The sequence below is a fragment of the Necator americanus genome, chromosome I, assembly GCF_031761385.1.
Source record: "Necator americanus strain Aroian chromosome I, whole genome shotgun sequence".
NCBI lineage: Eukaryota > Metazoa > Nematoda > Chromadorea > Rhabditida > Ancylostomatidae > Necator > Necator americanus.
Window position 1 is genome coordinate 30543176 of NC_087371.1, and position 24356 is coordinate 30567531.

General features: G+C 40.6%; 3 protein-coding genes across 5 annotated transcripts in view; 2 read left to right on the plus strand and 1 right to left on the minus strand.

Moving 5' to 3' along the window:
- Positions 1 to 63: 63 nt before the first annotated feature.
- On the plus strand, positions 64 to 6753 carry RB195_007340 (uncharacterized protein; the record flags this gene model as incomplete). Its single annotated transcript, XM_013447822.2, has 11 exons — positions 64 to 156; positions 218 to 318; positions 1720 to 1768; positions 1821 to 1961; positions 2014 to 2092; positions 2146 to 2214; positions 2268 to 2365; positions 4885 to 5057; positions 6189 to 6381; positions 6443 to 6556; positions 6616 to 6753. The coding sequence occupies 11 exons, from the start codon at positions 64 to 66 to the stop codon at positions 6751 to 6753; spliced, it is 1248 nt and encodes a 415-aa protein (XP_013303276.2).
- A 337-nt stretch (positions 6754 to 7090) lies between these two features.
- Positions 7091 to 12048, plus strand: RB195_007341 (uncharacterized protein; the record flags this gene model as incomplete). Of its 2 annotated transcripts, none has more annotated exons than XM_064180913.1 (6): positions 7091 to 7144; positions 8498 to 8582; positions 10716 to 10787; positions 11617 to 11722; positions 11772 to 11886; positions 11974 to 12048. In XM_064180913.1, 6 exons carry the CDS (start codon positions 7091 to 7093, stop codon positions 12046 to 12048), a joined length of 507 nt encoding a protein of 168 aa, XP_064037745.1. The 2 variants fall into 2 exon arrangements, with proteins under 2 accessions (XP_064037745.1, XP_013303274.2); XM_013447820.2 differs by having other exon boundaries at positions 11778 to 11886.
- Positions 12049 to 13584: 1536 nt separating this feature from the next.
- Positions 13585 to 24356, minus strand: part of RB195_007342 (uncharacterized protein) — a gene marked incomplete at both ends in the record, with an annotated part of 41297 nt that continues 30525 nt past the window's right edge. The window contains 15 exons of one of the 2 annotated variants that reach the window (XM_064180916.1): positions 13585 to 13641; positions 13696 to 13762; positions 13838 to 13929; positions 14223 to 14322; positions 14390 to 14538; positions 14643 to 14692; positions 14750 to 14861; positions 17250 to 17354; positions 17447 to 17598; positions 18854 to 18943; positions 19125 to 19262; positions 19316 to 19433; positions 19502 to 19651; positions 20953 to 21017; positions 21604 to 21754. In XM_064180916.1, the coding sequence (XP_064037746.1) occupies positions 13585 to 13641; positions 13696 to 13762; positions 13838 to 13929; positions 14223 to 14322; positions 14390 to 14538; positions 14643 to 14692; positions 14750 to 14861; positions 17250 to 17354; positions 17447 to 17598; positions 18854 to 18943; positions 19125 to 19262; positions 19316 to 19433; positions 19502 to 19651; positions 20953 to 21017; positions 21604 to 21754 (1596 nt within the window). Of the gene's footprint in view, positions 13642 to 13695; positions 13763 to 13837; positions 13930 to 14222; positions 14323 to 14389; positions 14539 to 14642; positions 14693 to 14749; positions 14862 to 17249; positions 17355 to 17446; positions 17599 to 18853; positions 18944 to 19124; positions 19263 to 19315; positions 19434 to 19501; positions 19652 to 20952; positions 21018 to 21603; positions 21755 to 24356 lie in introns of those variants that run through there. The other variant, XM_064180914.1, reaches the window with a different exon arrangement.

Here is a 24356-nt window from a genome sequence, read left to right on the forward strand (position 1 = left end):
ACAATACCTGAGTTATGTAGAGGATTTACTTTACATCCTTTTGTTTTGTTTCAGCAGTAGTTTATGTGGTCGCGGAGACAGGTATCAGTGCTTTGTCGCCTTCCTTTACTGTGGGGAAGACGGAATCTGCTTTCGAAAGCATTCTGGCTCGAAAATGTTGGCTTTAATATTTTTTATGTGTTCTTTTCGGATATGACATAATACTTGGTTGTTGTAGGAATGGTCATCCCGACACTCAGAATTAGCAAAATTAGGACTAGGAGGAGATTACGAATGGATTGGCGCTGTACAGAAGAAATTCGTAGGAGGTGTGGCGAGGTGGATTTGTTTCCCAAGCTATTTTATCTCATGTCATGCTATATAATAACGGGGTTATTCTGTCACGTGTGTTTATGTGTGTAGCGAATTTTCAAAAAGTAGCAAAACGGGTACAACGGCGTTAGATAGGTGTGCCTGCGCCTAAAAGTGATAAAATGAAGTGGGACAGGTCCCACGGAGTCGGATTGGAGCGCCGGGACCAGAGAGCAGGACCTAGTGCCAAAAATTTGCCTATGACTTATACTCACCTTTATTCACACATTTTTGTAACTTGAAACTTTCTAAAAATGTAAGAGTCATAGGGCGAAACTTTCACTTTTAATGTTTATTGGCAGTTTTCATCGGTGAAAAGGTAATATCTCTTTGTTCTCTTGAGTATATAGTCAAGTCAGTGAAGATAGTTTGATTTACTTCTTAATACTGTAAAACTTCCATAAATATTCTGCTATCTCTTCTCCATTTCCAACGAATTCTACTTTTCAAAATTCATATCATTGCCAGGTCTATGTTTTTTTTTTTTGTACCTTCTTAGAAGCAAATTTCACCGCTTCATTGTATTAGAAAAGCCACATATCACTTGACTGGGACATAGATCCCAGCGAAGGAATCTAGAGGGGCAGTTAAGTGTACATATTGTAGAGGAAGGCTTACATCGTGAAAAAGTTAAATTATTTTTGTCAGTTTTTTTTTTTTTGAAACTTAGTTGAGGAAAAGTTGAGAATTTCTGCACATTTTTCAACTTTTTCGCCACTATTTTTTTACACAACAAAAAAAAACTTGCAAAAAGTAAAGATGAATTTCGATAAGATAAATCCTCCACTATAACATCTTTTAGACCGAACTTGATTTTGTTAGTGATGAGCTGAGGTATTCGTTTTTGTTCTAAGTTGTGTACAGGTTTTTACGCGCAGGCGAAAATTTGAGATTTCACGTTTTTCTCGTATCTCATAGCTAGATTACAGTAGCACGTTTGTAAAGTTCGATGCGTTTGATAGAACATTAGGGACTTTTTTCTGCAAATTTTGATGTTTGTAGGTGTCCTGGTCGGTCCTCTTAGATGACAGTTGAGAATATTTTACAATTTTTCTCAATTTTCTCAACTAGGTTTCAAAGAAGAAAACCGGAAAAGTTAGAAGCACCAAGTTTTCTCAAATGTTGAAATCTAACGTCTACCGTTTATATTACAACTTCAAAACTCTTCTAAGACCGTTCAATAGAGAAAGAAGAAAATGTATCTAACTTGACTCGGCAAAGGCTCGAATATTTAAACACGAACCGAGCTCTTTCTTCTCTGAAACCTTTCGCAACCTAATGTTTAATATATATATATATATATATATATATATATATATATATATATATATATATATATATTGTTCTGAGCTATGACCTATGTTTTAGTGCTATTGATGTGGACGCTGCTGTCTGTATCGCCGAGCAGAAAGATCAGGTGACACTTACATTCTCCTTCTTTGGGTATTCACCGTCTTTGTTCTTTTTAGATTCTTGACATACTAGATTTGATTTACAAGTTGCGGCACAGCGAAAATGCTGCTGATTTCTTAGCTTCCTCTGAATACGCACTAATTCGACTTCTGCTACGACATGATGCATCTCTTCTGTTCAAACTTGCTCTTGATACGGTGAGTCGAATATTTTTTTTCATTTGCCCAACAAGATCAAACAACTCCTCAGATCAACTACGGAGTATTCATGAACGAACATGCGGCTTGCCTTGCGATCGATCATTTCATAGAAAAAGACAACATTGGAGGTATCACCATTTTATTGGCTTACCTATATGCTAGAAAAAAAACACAACTTTAGGTGCTGCACTACTCTCTAGTTGGATTATGCAACAAGAAATGACAGAGAACGAGCTGTTGAACCTTCTTGGTACATATTTTGTTCTATACGCCTATTTACCGTAATATAACTGTCTTTTGAAGTTTTATACGCATGCTCGAAGTGGGTTGAACTCCCTGTTGAGAAGCAGATTATGCCATTTGAAGAAGCCGAAGATGTAGATGTAAACGAGGATGATGTGGTATGTTGTGTGATTATTGACCTAATCTCTTAGCCCTGGAGTCTAAAGTCAAGTATTTTATGTTGTTTTGGGGTAGATACTAAGGCCCTCGATTTTTGGACATAAAACTTAAGTGAGAAATTAGATTTAACTAGTAAAGGTATTGTAGCTGTTAAAATATGGATTCGGCTCAAACACTGCATATACATTCGGTAACCCACTGGCAGAAACGAAGTTGATTAGATTAGGCGAGAATTACATTGTACCAAATTGCTCAAAAAAGTTATTCTAACGTGGGATAGAAAAACGAACAGCCCAGGGAATTTTTCATGCACGAAATACACTAGGTTTTTTTTTTGTTACCTATGAAGGACTCTGTGTTTTCTTTTAAAGAAATAGCTCATACAAAAATTTAGGCCAACTAAATGTAGTGAGCATTATTGGAGAAGTTAAAAATTTAGGACAACAATATTCAGTGGCAGAGCAGTGCACCAGTAAGACTCAAAGTTGCAAAGTGCATATTCGTTTAAATGCTGTTCGAATGGGCTTTTGGTGTCCGCCAAAATCAGCTGGCGGCAGTTTATCCGAGTGCAGCGCCTCTACGCAATTATGGGTGCAAGGACATTAGTCGGGGAGTTCCACGACGAACTTGGTCCATGCAGGTTCCGTCCCTTCTTGTTCTCGAGCCAACGCGCGATGCGAGTGGATGTTGCTCAAGAAGGGAGTGACTTTTCGTTTCCCGTTCAATATGTTTGCTGAGTGTTTTTTTTTTTTTTGGCAGCTGTTCACGAAGATCATTCTCAAGTGCAATAAAAGAAGCTGTATGAAGCCCAACATCAACAAGTCTGAATTTTAAGATATTTTTAAGTCTGGATTCCGTCAAAGTTCCGACTTTTTGGATCACATCCAAACCGTGTGAAGTACCACAAAGGTACGTCGGGAGTGCAATTTTCTCGCACAACCTCAAAGAAAAACTTTTACCATCGGCAGTGGCTACGACCAGGTGATACTGTATGACCGAGACTGTTTGAGGCACAGTGGATGACGACATCACTTCATTGGAAAGAAAGGAGCATACGTGTCGAAGAAAGATCTCGAACTTTCCTTTCGCGGCGACATCGTTTTGAGAAGTCCCAGTGATGCAGAGACTAGATCAAAGAACTAAATGAAGCAGCGAAGAAATCAGAACTGCGGATAAACAGAGAGAAAACACAGCCAATGAAGAACGCTTGTTGCGAGGACGAAACAACAACTAGAAGGCTCTTAAATAATGGAGGCTGCATCGTACGTGTATCTCGGGCGCTCCCTGAATATGGAAGGAAGAACTGAAGAGGTGGATTAGAGCAGTGAGTGCAATTTTCGCAACAACTGTTGGATCGGGATATTCCTGCATACCTGTTCAAGCCGGAAATTCAGACTCGACTTAATTGAAAGTGGGTGGGACACTTCCAAGATGTTACTAATCAAAACGCACTTCAGAGATGTCTTTTCAATTCTGACCGGCGTATATAATATCAAGCCGTTTTTCGCAGCGCCTACCCCACAAAAATCGCCTTCGCGAACTAGCAGAATATATATATATATATATATATATATATATATATATATATATGGATAAAATGACTGACTAACCCTTAACACGTTTCGCTTTTTTGAAGAGATGTGGAGAGAGAGGCGTGTTAACAGAACCTAATTTGGTATCTTAAACGATAAAGGATAAAGTGTTTGACGGTAATCAATCCGCTTGTGATGCGCCATCACGTTCACTTTAATTCAGAAAATGCAGAATCATTTGAGGTGTACGTGTAACTAGCATATATAATGGCTTGAGGGGGCTGACCGATGTGCCAAGTCAATGTTTTTATCCTCCTAGTCAAGTCTGGTACCAATTTATCGACCCCGGAGATGAAAGGCTAGGGCAGATTGAACCTCCGATCGATCGCGTAGACAGCGGCACCTCTAACCGACTGCGCTACACCCTCCCCAGCTGAATATATGTATATATAATATATAATATATTATATAATATATTATATATTATATTTTTGTAAGAAAGCTGGACTATAGATGGATCAAATGAACTTTGAAGTGGATCCTAGGAGCTAAAAGCGTCCGAGAGAGACCGTCTCCGAGATGGGCTGATGTGGTTGTGCCAGAGAGCAGAGGTAGTGGATACGGCTAAACATCACACATAAAACTAAACAGGATAAACATCAAACTTACGAACATCTTGGACTACATTTACGAAGGAGAGCAGTAGATGGAAATGCTATGGAGGAGCCGGTCAATGAAAATTGGCCATCTAGTTAAATTGTGGTAAGTAAAATGGTACTGCATGAATCTATTGGGAGTGAACCTGATGAACAGCCTACCATTGGATGTGACTTCACCATGTCGTAATGTTTCATCAAGATCTGACATTCAAGCAATCGTTATCCTTTTTTATGTATGTTAGCGTGCACTGGAAGCGAAGCGTGTTTGAGATCTTATAGCATATAGCAGACTAGAAAAATATTATAGTTTATCCTAACTCATTACAGAAGACGTTCAAGTTTCCCTACCTCAAAAATGCTCAATTCGATTCGCATTTTGACCTCAAGGATCCACATCTGCTGGTCGGAAAAACTTTTCTGTGGGTCGCGCGAGATTCGCGATCTCTGCCTGAAACGCTGCGACAATCACTTAAATTGTTAGGGGCTGTCTTATTCAACAGGTATGTTTGGTAATATCATCATTGTTCTTTATCGTAAGATGTTAAGAAAATTGTGAAAAGCTTCAGTTTCAGTCCTGTACCTACTCAATAACTTGTAACTAGGACTTGTATACGCGAAGCCGCGCATAAGAATCTAATTGTTGCCTACTCATGACGAACCTACTTGCTCCAAGCGAAATCAAAAACTGAGTATAAGCAATGGGAAAGCTAGAGCTAAACTTCTGTTTTAGGGCGAAGGTTTTCCAAATTCTGCCGTTGTTCAGCATGTTCTCCATACCCTAATTGGTTAAAAACCTCAGGAGAACATGGAATCCTGAATAATAAATATCATGCTAAACTGCTGAACAATATCGAGAGAATTACAATAAAGTCCCCTGTATACACCTCCGCCATCCTTTTGCATGCCGGTTTACTGCAGATCAGAAAATGCGCATCAGAAACCGTCTTGTCACCTGGTTTGGATGATATGACATCTAATGTTGTGATGCTGAAGAAAAGAAAATAGGAGACTGTGCGGTAGCTGCAAGGAATGTCCATAACCTGGTCGAAGAATTCGGCTCAAAGTTGTCTGAATTCACTTTAGTGCAAATGCGGGATCGCAGTCGCCTAAGCACCTACAGAAACTGCTGATGTCAACTATAAGAGCGCCCTTTTTGGTGAAATCAACATGTTGGTGTCCTATCAAAAAAGCCTAAGTAGTTGTAAGAAGTGATCCAAGTGCAAATATGGGACTGATTCCTCGGAAAATGGGATTACCTCACGGAGAAATTGTCGAACGACCGAATTTGTCTGGAAGAAATCCGCGAGCGGACGAACTTCGTCACTGCTTCCAAGTTTAAGAGCAATCACCTACGATATCAGTTTACATGGCAGGGGAAAATCACCTTGACGATTGAAGAGCACCGCAAACGTAAGATGGCAACTTCTAAACATCGATTACAACTTTTCAAATCACAACTTTTTACACCAAGAACGCTTTTGTCATACATGCAAAAACCTCCTGCCTCTATAGGATGTCCCTTGAAAGGTGAAATGTAGGCCTTATATTGGAATCCGTCTTCATCTCTAACAATTTTATTTTCATTGAACCAAACAAGTCAGTCATATTCATTGGTATCACCTTATTTGCAGATTTGATCTCGCTTCTGATCTAGCTTCTTCATCCATACACGGTGCAGTTGCCAATATTTTACGTAAGCAATTTACATCTGTTGGAGAAGAACACCCAACCAAACATCAGCTGCAAGATATTCTGGCAAAGCTAGATGGTTGTGAATCTTCCGAAGAATCAGTTAGTTCCGCTGTCTACGATGTTCTCAAAAATGTGGGTGCTTCACAGATGATATGGTTGATAGTACGGTTAAATCAGTTTATTTTTCTGGCAGAATCTTGAAAAAGAGGAGGAAGCATTAGCTAAGCAGCAATCTGCGGATTTTACAAAGTGGAATAGACGACGACAAGAACTAATTAAAGCGCAGGCAGATCGAGTTTTGTTGAAGGTTGGCGTTTCATTTAGCGTGTTGATATCATGAACTACGAGTCTAAAGGTAACGTTTAGGTCCGTGCTGAAGAAATTAAAAAAGACTTAACGGAAATGGAAAACCAAGCCGAAAAGCTCACTTTCTTCGAAAATCGTCTGAAATGGGAGAAGAGAGCTACCCAAAATGCTGAGATTGTTCAACAAGCTATCAGTTAGATTAACGTTGCAGTACAATTGAATCAGCTCGATTGTTGTATGAATGTGATGGATGTAATGATGAAATAGCTAATATTCTTGGGATTTTGTTCAGATGTTTAATAACAACATTGTAACAACATCGCCTAGGTTCTGAAAATTCTAGCTGTTATTGTTTATTATATGAAGATTTGCGTTTTGTGTGTTATAGGTTCTAAACAGGTAGAAACCATATTTTTCATTTAACTTCGCTCAAATTGATGCAATATAATTCGGAACGCGTAACATTCCTTACCAGGCAATTCTCTATTTCTTTAGGAGGAATACATCATGTTAAATATACTCGAGTCAAAACGACATGAAGCACGGTGCATTTGCGGACCGCGTGGTGGAGGCAGCAGTTGGAACCGAGGTGGGAACATCGCAAACTGCAGCGAAGGGTGGTGCCAGCAAATGTTCCATTACGCTCCTAATGTTGCTCGCAGAGTTCACAGCCGCTTGCATGGCTCTGCGCTTGATGGTTATTGAGCCTTCACAACCTAACCTGCCCTTAATAACCACCAAACAACAGGCGGCGCCGCTCGCGCGGACGTGGACTCTGCGGGCAGCCTAACAGCCGCGCTCCACCGCACCTCTTTGAGAGAAGCCGCATACGCAGTTGCACCGTGGTTCAAGTCGTTTTGACCCTGCTATACTTTTTTTTGCTTACTGTGCTGCTCTTCAGGATTGAAGCCATTAGTCTGCGATCTCGCAAGCTATCACTGCCTGAGTGGCTCCACGACAAAATTCACGGTGGCAAGTCTACTGTGATGGATCAATGATGCACGGCTCACAAGTGATTGCAGGCTGCAAGCTGCTAATACCGACGCGCGCACATCAGGAAGGAGGAGTTGAAAAAAACAATAAGAAGGACACGAAGAAAACTCGTTGCATTTTTGCAATAAGAAGGACGCGAAGGAAGAAAACTCGTTGCATTTTTGTCGCAGAATGCTCACTTGCGGTGTAGCTGCTGCAGTATGAAGCGAATTAAAGTCGAGCATTAGTTGAAGTCCGGTAACGGAACGCAGCATGAGAATCAGATGCTTGGCTACTCAACCGCGTTTTCTCTGGTCTCTACCGCGGCGCGCAACAAAAAAAATCCATGAGGCACAAAGGTCGATCCTAGCTGTCAAATCCTCTTTCTGTCTTTCCAATTTGAGAAGGCCATAGTTCATCAATCGACAGTTCATCACTGAAAATGGAAGCAGAGCGGCACCTCTAACTCTAGAGACGAATTTTGAAACAGCGTGAAACAGGGAGTTCAAAATCGGCGTACATCTCAGGATAGAAGGTGGCTCTTCGGTTTCCAATTAACTTATCTGATGCGGATGTAGCGTAATTGACAAGAGGTTCTGCTCTGATTGCAAGGTCCAGTGCCAAGCACTGTTTAGGTCAAACACTTGTTCATAACTTCAAACAATTCTGAATTGAGGTCGAACTGCTGCTTCATCCTAAGCAAATAAAATAATACGCTCAATCCTTTATTTATCCTCTTGTCTGGAAATTGGAGATGCGCCGCGTTGTCTGGCCACTAACGGAATGAGAATTGGTAGCATTCACTCGATCAATCGAACGGACAGGAAAATATCGATTCAACCAAAATAGCGATTTAGAATGTTCTGGTGCCATGACGAACATACATATCTAGTGTGCATATTCAAAACCCAATGTGTTTTACGTTAGAAGAGGTCTTTACTTATCAGGAATTTAATTTTTCATATTGCAGGTGCCCGTATATGTAGCCGCGGTGACTGAGATGTCTTTGCAAACTCAGGCGAAATCAAAGGAAGTAGACTGCAGATGCCGACTCTGTGGGTTGTTATTTAATTATTTGTATTTTATACCTTACTTGAAGATGAAATCTTACGGGACAGTATACTTTGACAAAAGAACAAGATAAGGACTCTTTTTGATGAGCACGCTGCAGTTTTCTTTGAACAATGCAGAGCATGCGTGCTTGGTTTGAACTTAAATGTTTGAACGAATTGAGGGTTTTATGTCGTTCCTGATCGTTGAAGTACATTCGTTCGTGTACTGGAGAAAAACGCTTAGATGAAAAACAACGTCAGGATAGGAGATAGAGTTCGGAATGAATCGACAGCTGAGCGTAGGCAATTTCCCACTTTTATAGTTGATCTGGGCGGGTGTGGCGCAGGAGGTCCGTTGTAGCCACACAGCCGAGGGTTCAAAACCGCCCTGGTGCAAACCAAGTCCTTCATCCCTCCGGGGTCGATAAATTAGGACCAGACTTGTCTGAGAGGATAAAAACACTGATTTGATCATCGGCTGGCCCTGCAAGTCATTGTATAGGCCAACACGCTTTCAAAAACCTCAACGATTACGAGTTCCAGTAGAACGCGTTGGCGCATCCCAAGTGGATTGATACGCCAGTGACATTATCCTTTATCCTTCTATAGTTGATCAGCAACTCAGCCGGTTGGGTGTTCTTCATTGTTCAGACAACAATGCGGAAAAATCTCGACTGTTTAGATGACGTAGATGAGTGTTCTCTGCCCTCCTGGTTATGAAACACCAAAATGTTCCCAAAACAGGTCTAACAACTAAGCAATTTAAAGAAGCATAGAATGAATACGAGTGGCATATGTATGTGGCATCCAGCAATCAGTACTTGTAGCCAGTGTTAGAATGTGCGATGCAGACGAAGACCGTCAACGCGGCAGGCAATCGTTATTACTCCATTCGACACTCTGTAGCATTGCAATATTTCTGATAATGCATTCTGATACACTCTGATAATTACGGTTGCCTCCAAACATGGGTGTGAGGAACGATGAATCACGGAACAGTGGTCTGGAAAGACACATGATGTAACGCAAAGTGTAGCGCAAGGTTTTGGTGTTCTCTATTGCTCAGCCGACTAAGAATGTTTGACTAGGAAATCTCAAAGATGCCATAGACCGGTTTACCGTCTTGGTAGCGATGTGGAGATTCTGTGACCGTTTTGATTACGACGTGGAGAGTTTCACCTCGTATTGGTGGATATATTGCTCGTCTTGGTGACGTCGTGATATGTTCTACCGTCTCGGTTTCTTTCACAAATATAACTATAAATATCGGCCTATTTCTATAATGTATTTCTTTTTCTTTCTTTTCCTGCTTCTATTCCTGAGGCAAAAATGGTGTTCATAGAAGCAGACAAGGCAAAGAGAGTAGGAATTGCGAGCACTTGCTAATCACATGCAAATTAAATGTTGTGGGAAAGGAAAAGTACAATCTAAAAGGTTCCGAATAGCAGATAGATAAGAGTACAGTAAACAGGATGTAAGTGGGCAACATGGCCCGTCCTCAGGTGGCACATATCAGCGCTGACTAAAAAACCTTGTGCTTCTCCTGAGAGGTAGATGGTTCCTAGGCTGACTCTTTTTCTCTGCTGTGCTAAGGGCGACCTATGCTTTCATGGTGAATTACACCTCAGTCCGGTTAAAACCAAGAGCAACCAACTGACAAGAGGAGTAAGGGATCCACTTTTTAAGTTGCCTCCAACAAGAACTCCAGAGGAAAATGTAGTTGGGGATGAGGCACTCAGTAGGGACTCTTTATCTTACTTTTTTCTACTAGTAACTCAAGCTCACATGCCATAGATCCTTATAGATCTTTTAAGACATGCTCCAGAAATTAGGGCGCCACTGAGTGTCCCTCCCCCCAGTTACGTTTTACCCTAGCTCCACCGGTTCAGGAGGTCATTCTGGGAATGACGCGACTTCCTTGTTTTGAGTAAATGCTAAGTATATGCCCAAGCTCTGTATGTCTACCTCAGGAAATTAACATGATGAACGACCCGACAACCGAGCTGGGCGAGAGAAAACGACTGGCCTGCAGAACGATTTCTTCAATTCTATTTCGTGATACCGAATAATTATTAACCTGCGAAACATCTAGATTTTCACTTGTATTCCCTGTTGGTTAATAATATCTTCTTTTAGTGGCTGAGCGCTTAACAGACGCTGCACGTGTGCTAGACCACGACCCTTCGTTGGCGCTCTATCGACTTCAAGGTAAAGTGTTTCGATCTTCCTGGATCTTCCTGCGTTTTCGCAAATAAGAAATGTAGTATATGTTTGCAAAAGTAAAGAACTTCAAAGTAGCTCCATAGTACATGCGATTCGTACTTTGCATTGTAAATCCACGTGTCCTTTTTTTGTAGTTTTTTTTTTTCCTGAGGTCTGAATTTTCGTTTCGACGACATCTTTGCAAATTGAAAGAGGTTCGCCTCATGAAGTTCTGTTTTGGTAGTGTATTCCTTAATTTTTTATGTCATGTGGTCGGATCAAAGCGGTATGAAGCACAGTGCAGTTGCGTAAGCAGTTACGGTTGACGAGGGACCCTTCCCAACTGGCTGCATTTCGCGATGGTTCCTCCTCAACTACAACCGTCGTCTTGATCGTGCCGCTTTGGGCGCCGCCTACTTCTTCATATTGGTGTTTCTGCTGAAAAAAATAGTGTTATCTCCGAACGGCCGAAGTAGCTACGCTGGTTAACAATATAACCGACAACATATTGTCGATTGGAAACGACTTCAACGTCGATTTCGGAGCAGTTGCGTAGCCGATTAGGCTCCAAGCCCTAGCTTTAGTCGTGCTAGTGAGGTACTCCCCTCGATACCAGCAGCGTTGCTTCGAGCGTAGCCTCTTGCAGAACTGCACCGTGCTTCAGGTCGTTTTGACCCGACTATAATTCTCTTAAAAACGTATAGCTGTCTTGATATTAATTGCTGTATTTTCTGTGAAGTGAACCCAATGAACTGGTTCATTTATTGGAGAGTGCGATTACTCAAATAAGGATGATGGCGTTGCTTGCATATGTAGCACAACGCCAACTTTTCAGAACATGTTGGAAGAAGTCTGCCAGGACTCGTACAAAGAAGAATTTTGTTAAATCAGCAGACGGCTCTTCTTTCTGGAGTTCAATTTGACCTCGATAGCGCCTTGAGGTTGTTCTGCAGTATTGTTATTTACAACTTTTTCTGACCTCTAATTCAGTTTCAGCACTGTGGAATGCATACAACAGTCGACTTCGATATTTGATGAATGTTCTGAAATGTTGCGTAATTGTATATTCTACAAACAACAGTTAGACTTTGATGCAAATAGGAAGGTGTTCTTTTGTTCCTATTAGATGAACCTTTCTATTTTTGGAAATTGCTTCCGCTAATTTGATTAGGGTTGACTTGCTTGCTTATAGGTGTCCGAGATTACAGTGAAAGGACGCAGCAAATCGCTTCATGACATAACTCGACAATCTGAGAAAGGGAAGTAATAGAAAGGGCACGAGCTTTGATTCAAAGTATATGTCTTCTGTATTAAAATCAACTATAATATGTCTTACATGTTGTTAAGTGGAATGTTTATTATGCTTTGGTTAGAGGCTTAAAAGTACTATTTTATTTGCAACTTGGACCATCAAGTATCTCCTCCTTGCTAGTTCACTGTTATTAGCCTAAATTAATTAAAAAATAGTTTTCCTTATGGAGCGGACGCAACCAACCTCCACTCCACATTTTGTTGCGAATGCTATCCGCATCTGCGCTGTTTGGGCCCGCATTTTACTACGATACGAACCGCAAAGGATCACCTGTAATCGTCAAGCAATCGTTCCGGTTATTAATAATCGCGTTTTTAATAGAAATCACGAATATTTCAAATGTTCTTCTTGCTCTGAATTCCACTATAGCACTTGCCATACTAAAGTGATTATCCATTGTGTTTCTCCTGATGCTTCCCGAAACGCCGAAGTCAGATCTCCTCTCTGTTTATTCAATGCTCGTTGATTCGTATACTCAGTTCTTGTGCTGCTCCTCCAGTTTACATACAGTGGTGAAAAAAAAGTTTAGCATCTTTTCGCATCGGGTCTACGACTGAACGTTTGAATGAAATCTGCTGTGCTTCACAGAATGCTAAGTAGTATTTTGGGATGCTTTCCATAGCCTTACTCTATCATCCGATGGGATATGTGGAGCTTCAAACGAAAGCACCTGCCAAGATTTACAGTCCGCACAACTTTCAAGGAATTTTCATGCACAAGCGAATGCATGTGATGTCGTAGAGTTATGGAAATCGGAGGATAATGAACGTCATACACTTTACCCTTTCACAATTTACTGTTGAAGGCTTTATGGTCCGACTCTTTGACAACGGATTGGTATCTATTGTCCCTCGCTACTTGATACGGTGCAGACCGAACCAGTGCTCTCAAAGTTTTTATTTCAATTTTTGAATTTTCCCGTTTTCAATCTGCTTGCTGCTTCACGACATTATCTAGAATTCCGGTACTTTTAATACACCTTTGTTTTTGCAGTCCTCTTTGTTTTCCGTCCCATGTAGTATGCGGTGAAGAAAATAACTAATGTTGGAGAGCTTTATTGCTGGAAATCCTTTCTGTCTAATGGCCTATGGTTGTTGGTAAACTCGTCTTGAGTTAAATTCCTCAGGCAGGTTCCCGTGGAAGTTGGCCACACAACGCTCTGAATTTAGGAAAAGGACTTAGCTTGGAAGGACTCTACATCTCTCGTAGTATGGAGGTGGCCAAAGACCAACACGGGGACTGAAGGAGATTGAGATCACATCTGCTTGCCAATCACGTGCGGAATTGATTCGAATTTAGCGAAAAACCAATATGGTTTTTACGTTAAAAAAGGGTTAGCAGCAAATACACAGTAAGCCAAGAAAAAAGTGCAATTTGAACATTTTTAACAACAAAAACAAACATAACAATTTAGGTTCCTTAACAACCGGACATGTGAAAGCGAAAACTGAGTATGACGATATACAAGTTGTTCTTAGATATTCCCATCGCCTATTCATTGTGACGATTGATGACAAAGAGATCAGCAATTTCCTTGATATCTTCGTCCTGAACACTTTTAGCTATCAGTAAAAATGGCCAAAGCACGGCTGATTTCCATACCTCTACGATATCACGTCCATTCGCTTGCGCATGTAAACGAGCTGGGGTCAGAAGCTGTGCCACTGCTCTACAATAGGAAAATTACACCGTTTACAAATTACTCGCTTTAAAAAAAGTAGGGAATTCTTTTTAAATTGTATACCTCATTGATGTCTCATGTGCGATTTCGGCTATCGTCTTCAAACAAGAAGGAGACACGGTGACATGCTCTGCAGAAGCTCGTATGGAGATTATCTGGAATTGGTGTGACCATAACATCATAATATTCGATGCAGATTTAAAAGAAAGAAGAATTCACACATTTTCCACACTTGCCAGTAACCTCAAATCTACTCTTCTCGCACTTCCACAGTATCACGTAGTCTCTTTAACCGCTTCATTTAAACTAACAACAGCTGTGAGCAGCTCGTCGATTCTAACCGCCATCCCCACCGCGCCGCATCAAGCGCAGCCACTTACGCAACTGCACCGTACTTCATGTCGTTTTGACCCAACTATATTTTATTGACTTTTTCAAATGGACCAACCTTTTTAAGTTCTTCTACGGAGTACTCGACTGTGGGAATTATGAGCAGACGATCAAGCAGATCACGTGGGATCCCATGTGGAGACAACTCTTCAGACCCTCTATTCAATTGACTTGTTCAGTTCTTGGTCGAGAACAAAACCATAAAATATAAAAGTATCAAGTTACCTTATTTTGCTGATGCCTCTGTTCGTTGCGAATATGACCACCGGACTAATTGTGCTCTCAAGTGCTCGATGAAGATAGGTAAAACACTCTATGTCCAACATGTGCACCTCATCAATGAAAAGTACACCAGGCATTAGTTCCGCCACACCCTAGAATTTGAATGTGCATCGCTAAAATGAGTCCAAATGACTTTAAAAAAAGAAGTAAATAAACACAAGGATAGCATAGACTTTTTCACTAAAGTATTTCCAACCTGATCTATGTAGTCGTTGACAACACTGTTAATCTCATTCCGAAGTTTGTCTTAAAAAATGGTTCCTTTTTTAGGCAGAAAATCGAAGTTTAATCTCAAACACAAACCTGTGATTTCAGTTTTCTTCGGTTTGAATAATTGATTGAAAAGTAAACTGAGGCTTCCTTGTTGCCCTTGCGGTCGAGTATTTGCCATGTCCAAATCATGCAATGTAACATCCTTGAAAGCAGGATTAAAATTTTGCAAGAATAATTATAACTAAACAGATCCTAGCAAAGAGTAAACGGAAATAGAGGGCAGGTAGCATGTGACAACAATATTATAATACTTAATCATTATTTAAGATGCGTAACAAAGATTCAACTAAGTGTTTTGCTCATCACCTGCCTATATAGTTGGTTCTCGTGTAGTACGAGGAGGTTTTGCCAGACAAAATAGGATACAAGAAGAAATCCAAATAAAGGGTGACTTCATTTATAATTAGATTGGCCTTGCACGTATTTTTTCCGAAATGTCGGCTATCGAAATAGCGTTTGCGCGGACTTAAAATGTGTAGGAAAAGGATCTAAAAAAAGGGAAAGAAGAAGAATGAAAAACTCCGAAGCGCAATAATTCATTATCCTGTAGAAATTAATAGAAACCTGCAAAATTAACCGTTCTGAAAAATCTAGAATCACTACTTTTGCTTGCAAAAAGGGTTTCAATAAGACGAAGTAAAAATAAGTTTTTTCGAAGAATGTTCCCGACCGCAAAAAAAGCATAGCTTCACTGCAAGTGATATGTTTAATTCCATTATCCTTCTGCTTCTGTACTTACCAACTGTTTTTATATATATTTTTTTGATCGAACTTTAGAAAGTGGAAGAGTCTTATAAAGGAAATTATCATCAAAAACCAAACTGAAGTTCTAAAGTACCTAGAACCGAAACAGCGAGGTTGAAAAAAAAAAACAGTCGAAGTTCAAAAAATGAACAACAATTCTGATCACGACGTAAGTGAATACACATTTATAATCTCTCAATCTTTCAAACATTTAACAGAGAGGGATAAGCGAGCCATCATAGGAAGTGCTCGAAACCCCTAACAAGGCAAGGGCGATTAACGGAAGATTAGTGCTTCATCCTTGACTGTCGGGCGAATCTTACCAAACCTGCCTAACATGAAATAAGAGATGGAAACTGCTGAAGGAAACGCTTTTGATCGACAAAGAAGGCTTAGTTATGGTGGTCAAAACGGATTGTGTTGTAATTGCCGTGATATTTGTAATGAAGCAAGTTTTTTTTTTGCTTTGAAGTTGGATCTGTGAAGGTCTGACGAACCTTTTTACAATATGAGAAGAAAACATTTAAACATTATTACCAACAAAAAGATGATACGCACCGGCTGGCAAAGAATGTCAAAAAGCCGTTTGCTACCATTTTTTTAGAAGCACGACAGAGCAGTTTGGCATTTTTCATGTTAACTCATCTGTGGAGTTCGACCCACCTCGCATTTTTGACACTTGTTCATCCCATTTTTCTTGAAATTTTTTTATTTGGCCTTTTTTTGGGATCAGTAAGTTCTTGCTTTCCGTCAATTTTCCTAAAGCAATAAAGAAATCGTAAGAGTTTAAAACGAAAATACACGGAAAGAAGAAAAGAACCCCTCACTTGCCACGATTCGAGAAGTCATATTTGCAGTGAAGCTATCTTTTTGGAATGGTCGCAAAAAGTTCCTAAGATTATTGTTTGAAATCGAAAATGGTTACAGGTAAAAGTTGTTTAATTTTTCAGGGAGGACGAATCAGTTTGGTATACAAAACGTAGTTTTTTTCTTTGAGACAAGGAGATTTTGTGCTACAGTGTAAGACATACGGTTCAAGTAGATAAATCGTATTTTTTGTTTTCGAATTACATACGAATAGATACTTTCGAAATTATCAGAGAAAAATTAGGGTGCTTATTTAAGCATTTTTATTAATCAGCGGTGCTTTTTTTCTTTGATAGCCATAATGACCAATTGGAGGTTTAATACTGTTAGATATGTTGTCGTTATTGATCTCATTATCCACACACTTTTCTAACCTATCAGTAATGTTAACACTGCATCTCTCTGGGTGGAAGAAAGCGATGGAAACTCTGGCGCGAATAAGTCCATCAAACTTATTTGAAGAGAAAATTCTATCAAAGTCGATCCTATGAACCCACAACTAACAAAATGTTTTATGGTTTACAAGTTTGATGGTTCATTCATTTTGTACATATAGAAAGAAAGAAATAGAGCAATCCAGCTGTGAAGCAGATCGAATTTCTTGGCAACAAATTTGGAATTGAACTGATGTTATACTACTGTTATTAGACATCTGTGATAACGACCCACATTCCAGGAAAAAATTGTTCGTTCAAAAAAAGTTGAATTAGAGCAACTTATCTTAGGAATCCGCAAGAGGCTCAATATCTATAATAAAAGACGTTCGACTGCTCCAACCCGTATTTGGCAAACGTTAACACAAGGATCTAACTGATAAAACATAACTACAGATTGGAGAGTCTTCTCAGCAGTATTATTAAAATGTAGATATGAGAAAAAATATTCAGATAGAAAGATAGAAAATTAGACCCTAACTCGCCTGCACAAGTTCTTTCGTCTTGTGGACATCGCCTTTAGGAAGAGGAACGAATTCATCTGCTTCGAGGTCAAATTCCGAGGCATATGCGTCACAACGACCCATACGCTGCAACACTTTTGATAGGAGAACAGGAAATACCAAAACGAAGCAGGAAAAACAGCTACACTAAAAAAAAAAGCTAAGCAACATATACATACCTTTACAGCGCCACTGTTAGCCTCGATGTAAATGACATCACCAATCTCTATTCTCTGCTTGAGAATAGTATCATAAATACTAGGGTCCAGCTTCAGCTGTTTGCTACCTTTGGCAGTTTTCAATGAGACCACAACATGAGATATAGTCTTCCCTGAAGCGTATTTTGATCATATATTATATTAATTTTGTCAGTTTCTTGAATTTTAATTATATACATCACACCACATTTTGAAGAGTTCAAGATAACAACTTCTATGAGTTCCGTTAAATACTATTAGCGTTATATATATATATATATATATATATATATATATAAACTTCATATGAGGGCTTCATCTATGCCACAGGATAAAAAGTAAGAATCAACTAATAATTGTATACAGAAACTGAGATACGCAGCAGGAACTATTTCTTTTCATCTGAACAGGTCCTAGAAATGGAGAAAATGAGTGAGACTAAGTAAAGTGGTATTAGAGTGAGAACGACTCTGGTCCTTGAATATTATAAGAAGAAAATCAAAGGATTCAATCAGCGCCATCAATTTCATGGCCACAAAAATCGCAAAATTGCATATTAGCATTATTTGATGTTTCCAAAATCGAATTTCAAACGTGTCGCTAACATAGAAACGTAAGCGTATTTTTATGAAATTAATCTGTGTACAAAGTAGACGTCGAAAGCCACAAAAGTATCCAACGGAGGAGAAAATCAAATTATGAGTATCAGTCAGTGATCATTCCAACAATGAAGAACTGTGTATCAGATTTTTCAATGGAATTTATCCACCTTAAAAAAAAAAAACAAATGTAACTCCGTTTTCTATCCATTGAATTAATAGTTCCGATAGCATTTCGATAGTAGCAACTACGTAACAAAAAGAAATGATGCAAAAAAGATTCCAAAACTCGGGAGGAAATCTGCTATACAATTGCAAAAATCTCTCTATTGATTAATGAGATCCCCACGTGTCGAAAATTGCAAATTTAAGTCTATTCAGCAAAAAAAAGAGTACCAAAAACAACTTGAAAAGCTGTTTTATTGAAGAAGCGCTGGAACGTTTAAAATGATTTGAAGATTGAATTATAAAGGAACTTCTCCCTTTTCTCAAAAAAAAAAAACTGAAATCTAAGGTCTTGTTGTTAGGTCGTGGTGGTTGTTCTTATCCTCATTAGTTCTTAGTACCGAAATCGCGCTAGTGTTTGTGGTCTAGGTAGGTAGAGATGGGCAACCTATTCCCTAAGAACCGTCCCGAAACAGCCCACCTAAGATCCAAAACTTGCTAAAATCCATTCGATTTTCATAACTGTTCCACTCGCACTTCTCGCTTTGTTCATCTCTTTCTCTCTTAAGCAAGCCGATCTTAGCGGAAAGATTAGTCAATGAACAAACAATGGAAAAAAACATACCAAAACCACCAAGCGGATTTGATGTTTCGACTGGGGTAAGCTCAGTTACTTCACCCTCGTAAACTTCTTTGTTCTCTTTCACACGTAGGCCTGAAATCTCCACTGTGATATTTTTTTTTCAGAATCTCCTATATATGAGGAATGGAAGCGCGCCGACCCAGATACAACTGATTATCCATCATAATACACCTTTTTTACACAGTTAATAGCGGAGAGGAAAATCAGGCCGAACTAAAAAATCAGGAACTGTAATATTTTAGAACAAACCAACCGATTGCTCTTCTAAAGTTTTCCATAAGTATCTCAGTCTTTTTCACCTCGCTCGAGTACACTTCTGATGCAACAATCGGGCAAAACGGAACTTTGTCACCGAGTTCCTGTGCCATGGCCAGGGCAATGGCTGTTTTGCCTAGGACATAAACATATTCAAAACCATACGAATGAAAATGGAAAAGGTATTACCAGTTCCAGGTGGTCCAGCAAAAAGCACAGCTCTTCCTGCCATTCTTTTAGCCCTAACAAGATCAACGATCACTGCAGCAGATGAGCGAGCGAGAGATTGCCCAACAAGGCCACCAGCCTGAACGGATAATCATAAAATGTTTTTCAACAAAGGAGAGGAGAACAGCAAAGAAAGAAAACACTGACATTTTCGATTGGTTCTCCCGTTACAGGATCAAGTCCAAGACCTTTCACATGGCTATGTGCAGCGATACGAGCTTGACGAGCAGTGTGCTCCACATGAAATATCGGAGTTATACAGGTATCATCTGCCATCATCATACAGTTCACAACTTCCTACATTGGTGAAGTGTTTGAATAGAAAACCGAATAATGATATTTCGTACTATGTTAGAACATACTGAATTCGGGACAGCGCATTCGAATGGTTGGTTTGGCTACGAAAAGGTTTGCAACGTGGTACACAACATGCAGAAACCCTATTCATGTCTGTATGAAAACCTGCATCTAAGGTCGAAAACTAAGATGGAAAGGATCTCGATGTAGATATGACCTTGCATATTATCCGGTGACACCCGATTTCTGAGCATACTGCTCTGTTGCGAATTACACAGCTCTTTCAGGTTTTTTTTAGCTCATTCTCTCAAATCATTTTGATCGAGTCGTCACACACTAACACTATCACGAATTCACTCCCAAAATATACAAATCGAAAAATCAGTTGTCCGGAAACTGCAGTCCTGTTCAGAACCAAGCTCACAACACTTTTCATGCACCTATACTGTTCTTCAGTATCACTCAGAATGCTGACTAGCAATCTATCATTTCTATTAATTTTTAATCAGCTGTAGAAGAGGTTATTGTTAATTAATTTTAATTGCTGACTTTTCCGCCAATAGCCCTTCTTCAGAGTCTGAAATGGTCGACTCAATTCACAATCTAAGCGACCAAACCTCTCCACAACTAAACAGGCAAACTCTAAGGCTACATTTGAAATAAAATAAAATAAATGTCAATAAAAATAGTTAACAACTTTGTGTACAACTAATTAAAGATGCATACGACATCCTACTATGCCAAGATTCACTGAAAGTCGAACATTTCGAAATGAAATTAACGTTGCGTGTGACAATATAGAATTTGTGTTTTAGTGTGAACGTGGCCACGCTGGGGGAACACTCAAGACACTGCTCTAGTCGAACTGCACTTAAAACGTAAAAATCGCTCTTCACTTTTCAAAAGACCTTCCCATTTGAAAGGTGATAATTCATCAACTGACAGTTCATCATTGATTCCGAATAATTAGACCCTCTTTACAGCACAACACCTCAGTTTTCTAATATTACGGAGTCGAAAGAAGGAAAGAACCGAAAATGGCCTAAGAGATAGCTTCTCCGCAATCTGCATTTGATAGTTAAGGGCGATTTTTGTTTTATGATTAGCAGTTCAATTGGAGCAGTCTTGAGTATCCTCCACCAACTCCCTTTTCTCCCCATAGAAAAACATGCTCAAGTCCGGTGTTAAAATTTAGTAAGAAAGTAATCAGTAATTAGAAAATTCAGTGATGGTAGTGAACTGTAAGACCGCAGCGTGGTAATTATGGGTGAACTTGAGTGGACATAAACCATAACACATACCTCATCCACGAACGTTTTTATTACTTCTTCTGAGGTGGCAGGAACCTCATCAACCTCCATGTTATCTGTAACAGGAAATTCTTGAGTCGTTAGAAGGTGAAACCCAGAAGAATGATACATGCAACAGCAGCACGAGTTTTACAGAGAGGAGAAAAGGCGCATGCACTTGAATCGCAGAACAGTTTTTGTTTTGGCGCTTGCATCAGCGCAAGGTATAATAGAGCGCAGAAACGTCCGACTATTCTATGGAGTAGACTAGAGCTGTGAGCAATAGCCGCCCCTTTCATATCTTAAATATGGCAAGTTTCTTTTGTGCTCTCAAAATTCTTATTACAAACAGGTGATATATAGGAATTTTAGATGCAGTAGATTTTTTTTGCTTATCTGAAATGTGCTTTTATCTACCGGAGCCCGAACATTTTCGATTTCATTGAACGAGCGGAAACGGAGAAAATTTCATTCAACAACGCACAATTATTACGATATGTGATTCGTAATTACGAGAATTGGTTGTCCAGGATGAAACAGTGGATCTTAATTTTGTGCGGGAACTAGTATGAGATCTGTTCAACAACGAACGATAACCTTTCAAAATGTCCCATTATTGGCTGCTATTACCACACACAAATCAAAACGAAAAGAATATGGTACCTCGATGAGAACTAGATTTCATGAAATCCGTGGAAAGGGCTGCTGAGAGATAGTACGTAGACAGATATGCGTATAGTAGGGTCAAGACGACACGAAGTTTAGAGCAGTTGCGTAAGCGGTAGCGCTCGAAGCCGCGCGGTGGAGCGTAGCGCTTAAGATCGAGTGAGCACTCCTTCTACCACCGTTCATTGTTGCAGTTCGTGATGGTCCCACCTCGATTCCAGCCGCTATCTCCATCGCGCCGCTTCAAGCGCAACTGCTTACGCAACTGCGCCGTGCTAAGTGTCGTTCTTACCCTACTATATCTGTCTGTTCCGATCTCGGAACACGACAATTGATAATTTGTGATGTTTGTTGCCATACTGTCCCCTCCTTCCTGACCATATAACAAGGTGGCGGCGCACTTGTATCGAATATTGCTTTTGTACTGGTCGGAGCAGGCCGGCAATTATTCCTGGCTCTTAACTATTTTTCTTCTTTTGATAAACAATACCACTGAACCACCGTTTCCTTTCTTCGGTATAAAATCCCAAACTGTCTACGTACTATCTCCCAGCAGCTCCTTCCCTGGACTTCATGGAATCTCATCGAAGTAGCATAATCTTTTCGTTTTGATTTATGGGTGTTAGTAGCACCCAATAGCGGGACATGTTGAACAGTTATCAGTTGTTGAACATATCTCATACTCGTCGCTGCGCAAATTTAAAGGCAGGATACCACGAATCTGGGGTGGTACGGATTTCAGGTAGAGTATCCTTATACGGGGTCGTAGATTATGGAGATCGAGGTGGTTCCGCTCATCTCTCCCTGAATCACTGCAAACAGCTCCCCCAGAATGCTGTTTTGTACGATGCCTTCTATTGCAGCGCGCCACCCTTGCACGCGTAACATCCCTTACTGCCTATCGGGGCAGTCCGAATTGATTTTCGACGAATCGCAGGGCGGAGGCGGCGCAACGGGCGAAGCGTTGCAATAGATGGCGTCGTACAAAACAGCAGTGGAGGAGGCTGTTGCAGTGATGCAGGGAGAGATGAGCAGAACTACCCTCGTCTCCATAATCTACGACCCCGTATACGGATACTCCGCCTGAAATCATCCGCACCACATCAGATTTGTGGCATGCCGCCTTTAAGATTCATTGTTTGTGCTTAGTGTTGAGTGTCCCCGTCTAACTACCTTTTGCCACTCTTGGGATCTTAGCTTGTATCGAATGAAAATGGTCGGATCAAAATGATCTGAAGCTCGGTGCAGTTGCATGAGCGCTGCTAGCAATGGGTTCACCTCGATTCCAACCGTAACGTTCCGCTTCAAGTGGGATTGATTACGCAGCTATACTGAGCTTCAGGCCGTTTTGACCCGACTATGCACGTGCATTGACCAACAACGTTACCAGCAGAGCAAGCCCAGCACAAGAATTTAGGAGTTACACTAGGTGAGCCACCCTAAATACCCTTTGAGTTCCAGTCAGGCCACAATCACCCTGATCGTCTTGACACCTGTTGTTATTCGAATTGGTCGAGCGAGTGTCCGTAATTTTTCCATTTTTCTCTACCGCGTGTCAGAGTCACCCAGTGGTTTTTCCTTTTGGCCAGGACACAAAGAGCATCAAAATTTTCTTCAAAGGATTTGTAAAGAAGTCTGACCATCGAGTCAGCGGTCTTCCTGTAGTGCGATTATAATCGCGCGTAACCCAGTTACTCACGCTTCGGCCTTGTGGTACCCTCTTTCCAATGGGAATGAAGAGGGAGCGGTGGAAAGCTGGATCGCAGTGATGCATCGATCGTAACGATTGGTTAATGTCCTCACATATAAGGCATCCAGACATTGACTGACCAGCGCTGATAGTAGATAGCACGAATCTGAGGTGGTGCGGGTTTCAGGTGGGGTATCTGTATAGGGGGTCGTAGATTATGGAGACGGGGGTAGTTCCGCTCATCTCTCCTCGCATCACTGCAAACAGCCGCCTCCAGAATGCTGTTTTGTACGACGCCATCTATTGCAACGCTCCACCCCTTGCACCGCCTCCGCCCTGCGATTCGTGGAAAATCAATTCGGACTGCCCCGATAGGGTGTAAGGGCTAAGCGTGCAACGGTGGCGCGCTGCAATAGAAGGCATCGTACAAAACAGCATTCAGAGGCTGGCTGGTTGCAGTGTTTCAGGGAGAGATGAGCGGAACCACCCCGGTCTCCATAATCTACAGCCCCGTATACGGATACTTCACCTGAAACTGAAATCGGCACCACCCCAGATTCATGGTATGATACCTTTAATTTCTTACGGACAAGTATCTCTCGCGAGATCTTCCACTGGTCTGGGATCCTTTTTTTTCTGAACGTAGGAAGTCATGTGTGTCTCTAGAATAACATGAAGCAGATGATCACCAGCCCGAAACAACTGTGCACATAGAGAATCAGTTTCGGAATCTGTGCCAGGTTCGTTCGTTCGACAATCGGGCTTGGCACGGGCCTGTGTGTTCGCCTTCATTGACGGAAACTAGGTATTGGTATTTTATGTAAATATCTGCCACAAACTTGTTTGGTTTCTCCCTTGCGATGCGTTTTTGCTTTCTTTTTTCAGAAATATAAGTGTTTTAGCTGTAGTGGTCAGCACTATATATATGACATCTGACACGGATCTGACAAAATTGCAGAGTCAGAGTTGAATTCGTTTCATTGCTTACAGTATTTTTGCGACAGGATCTTTAGTGCTGGTTCTGGATACTCGTTTGGATCGCAAGTAAACCACCAAAGGT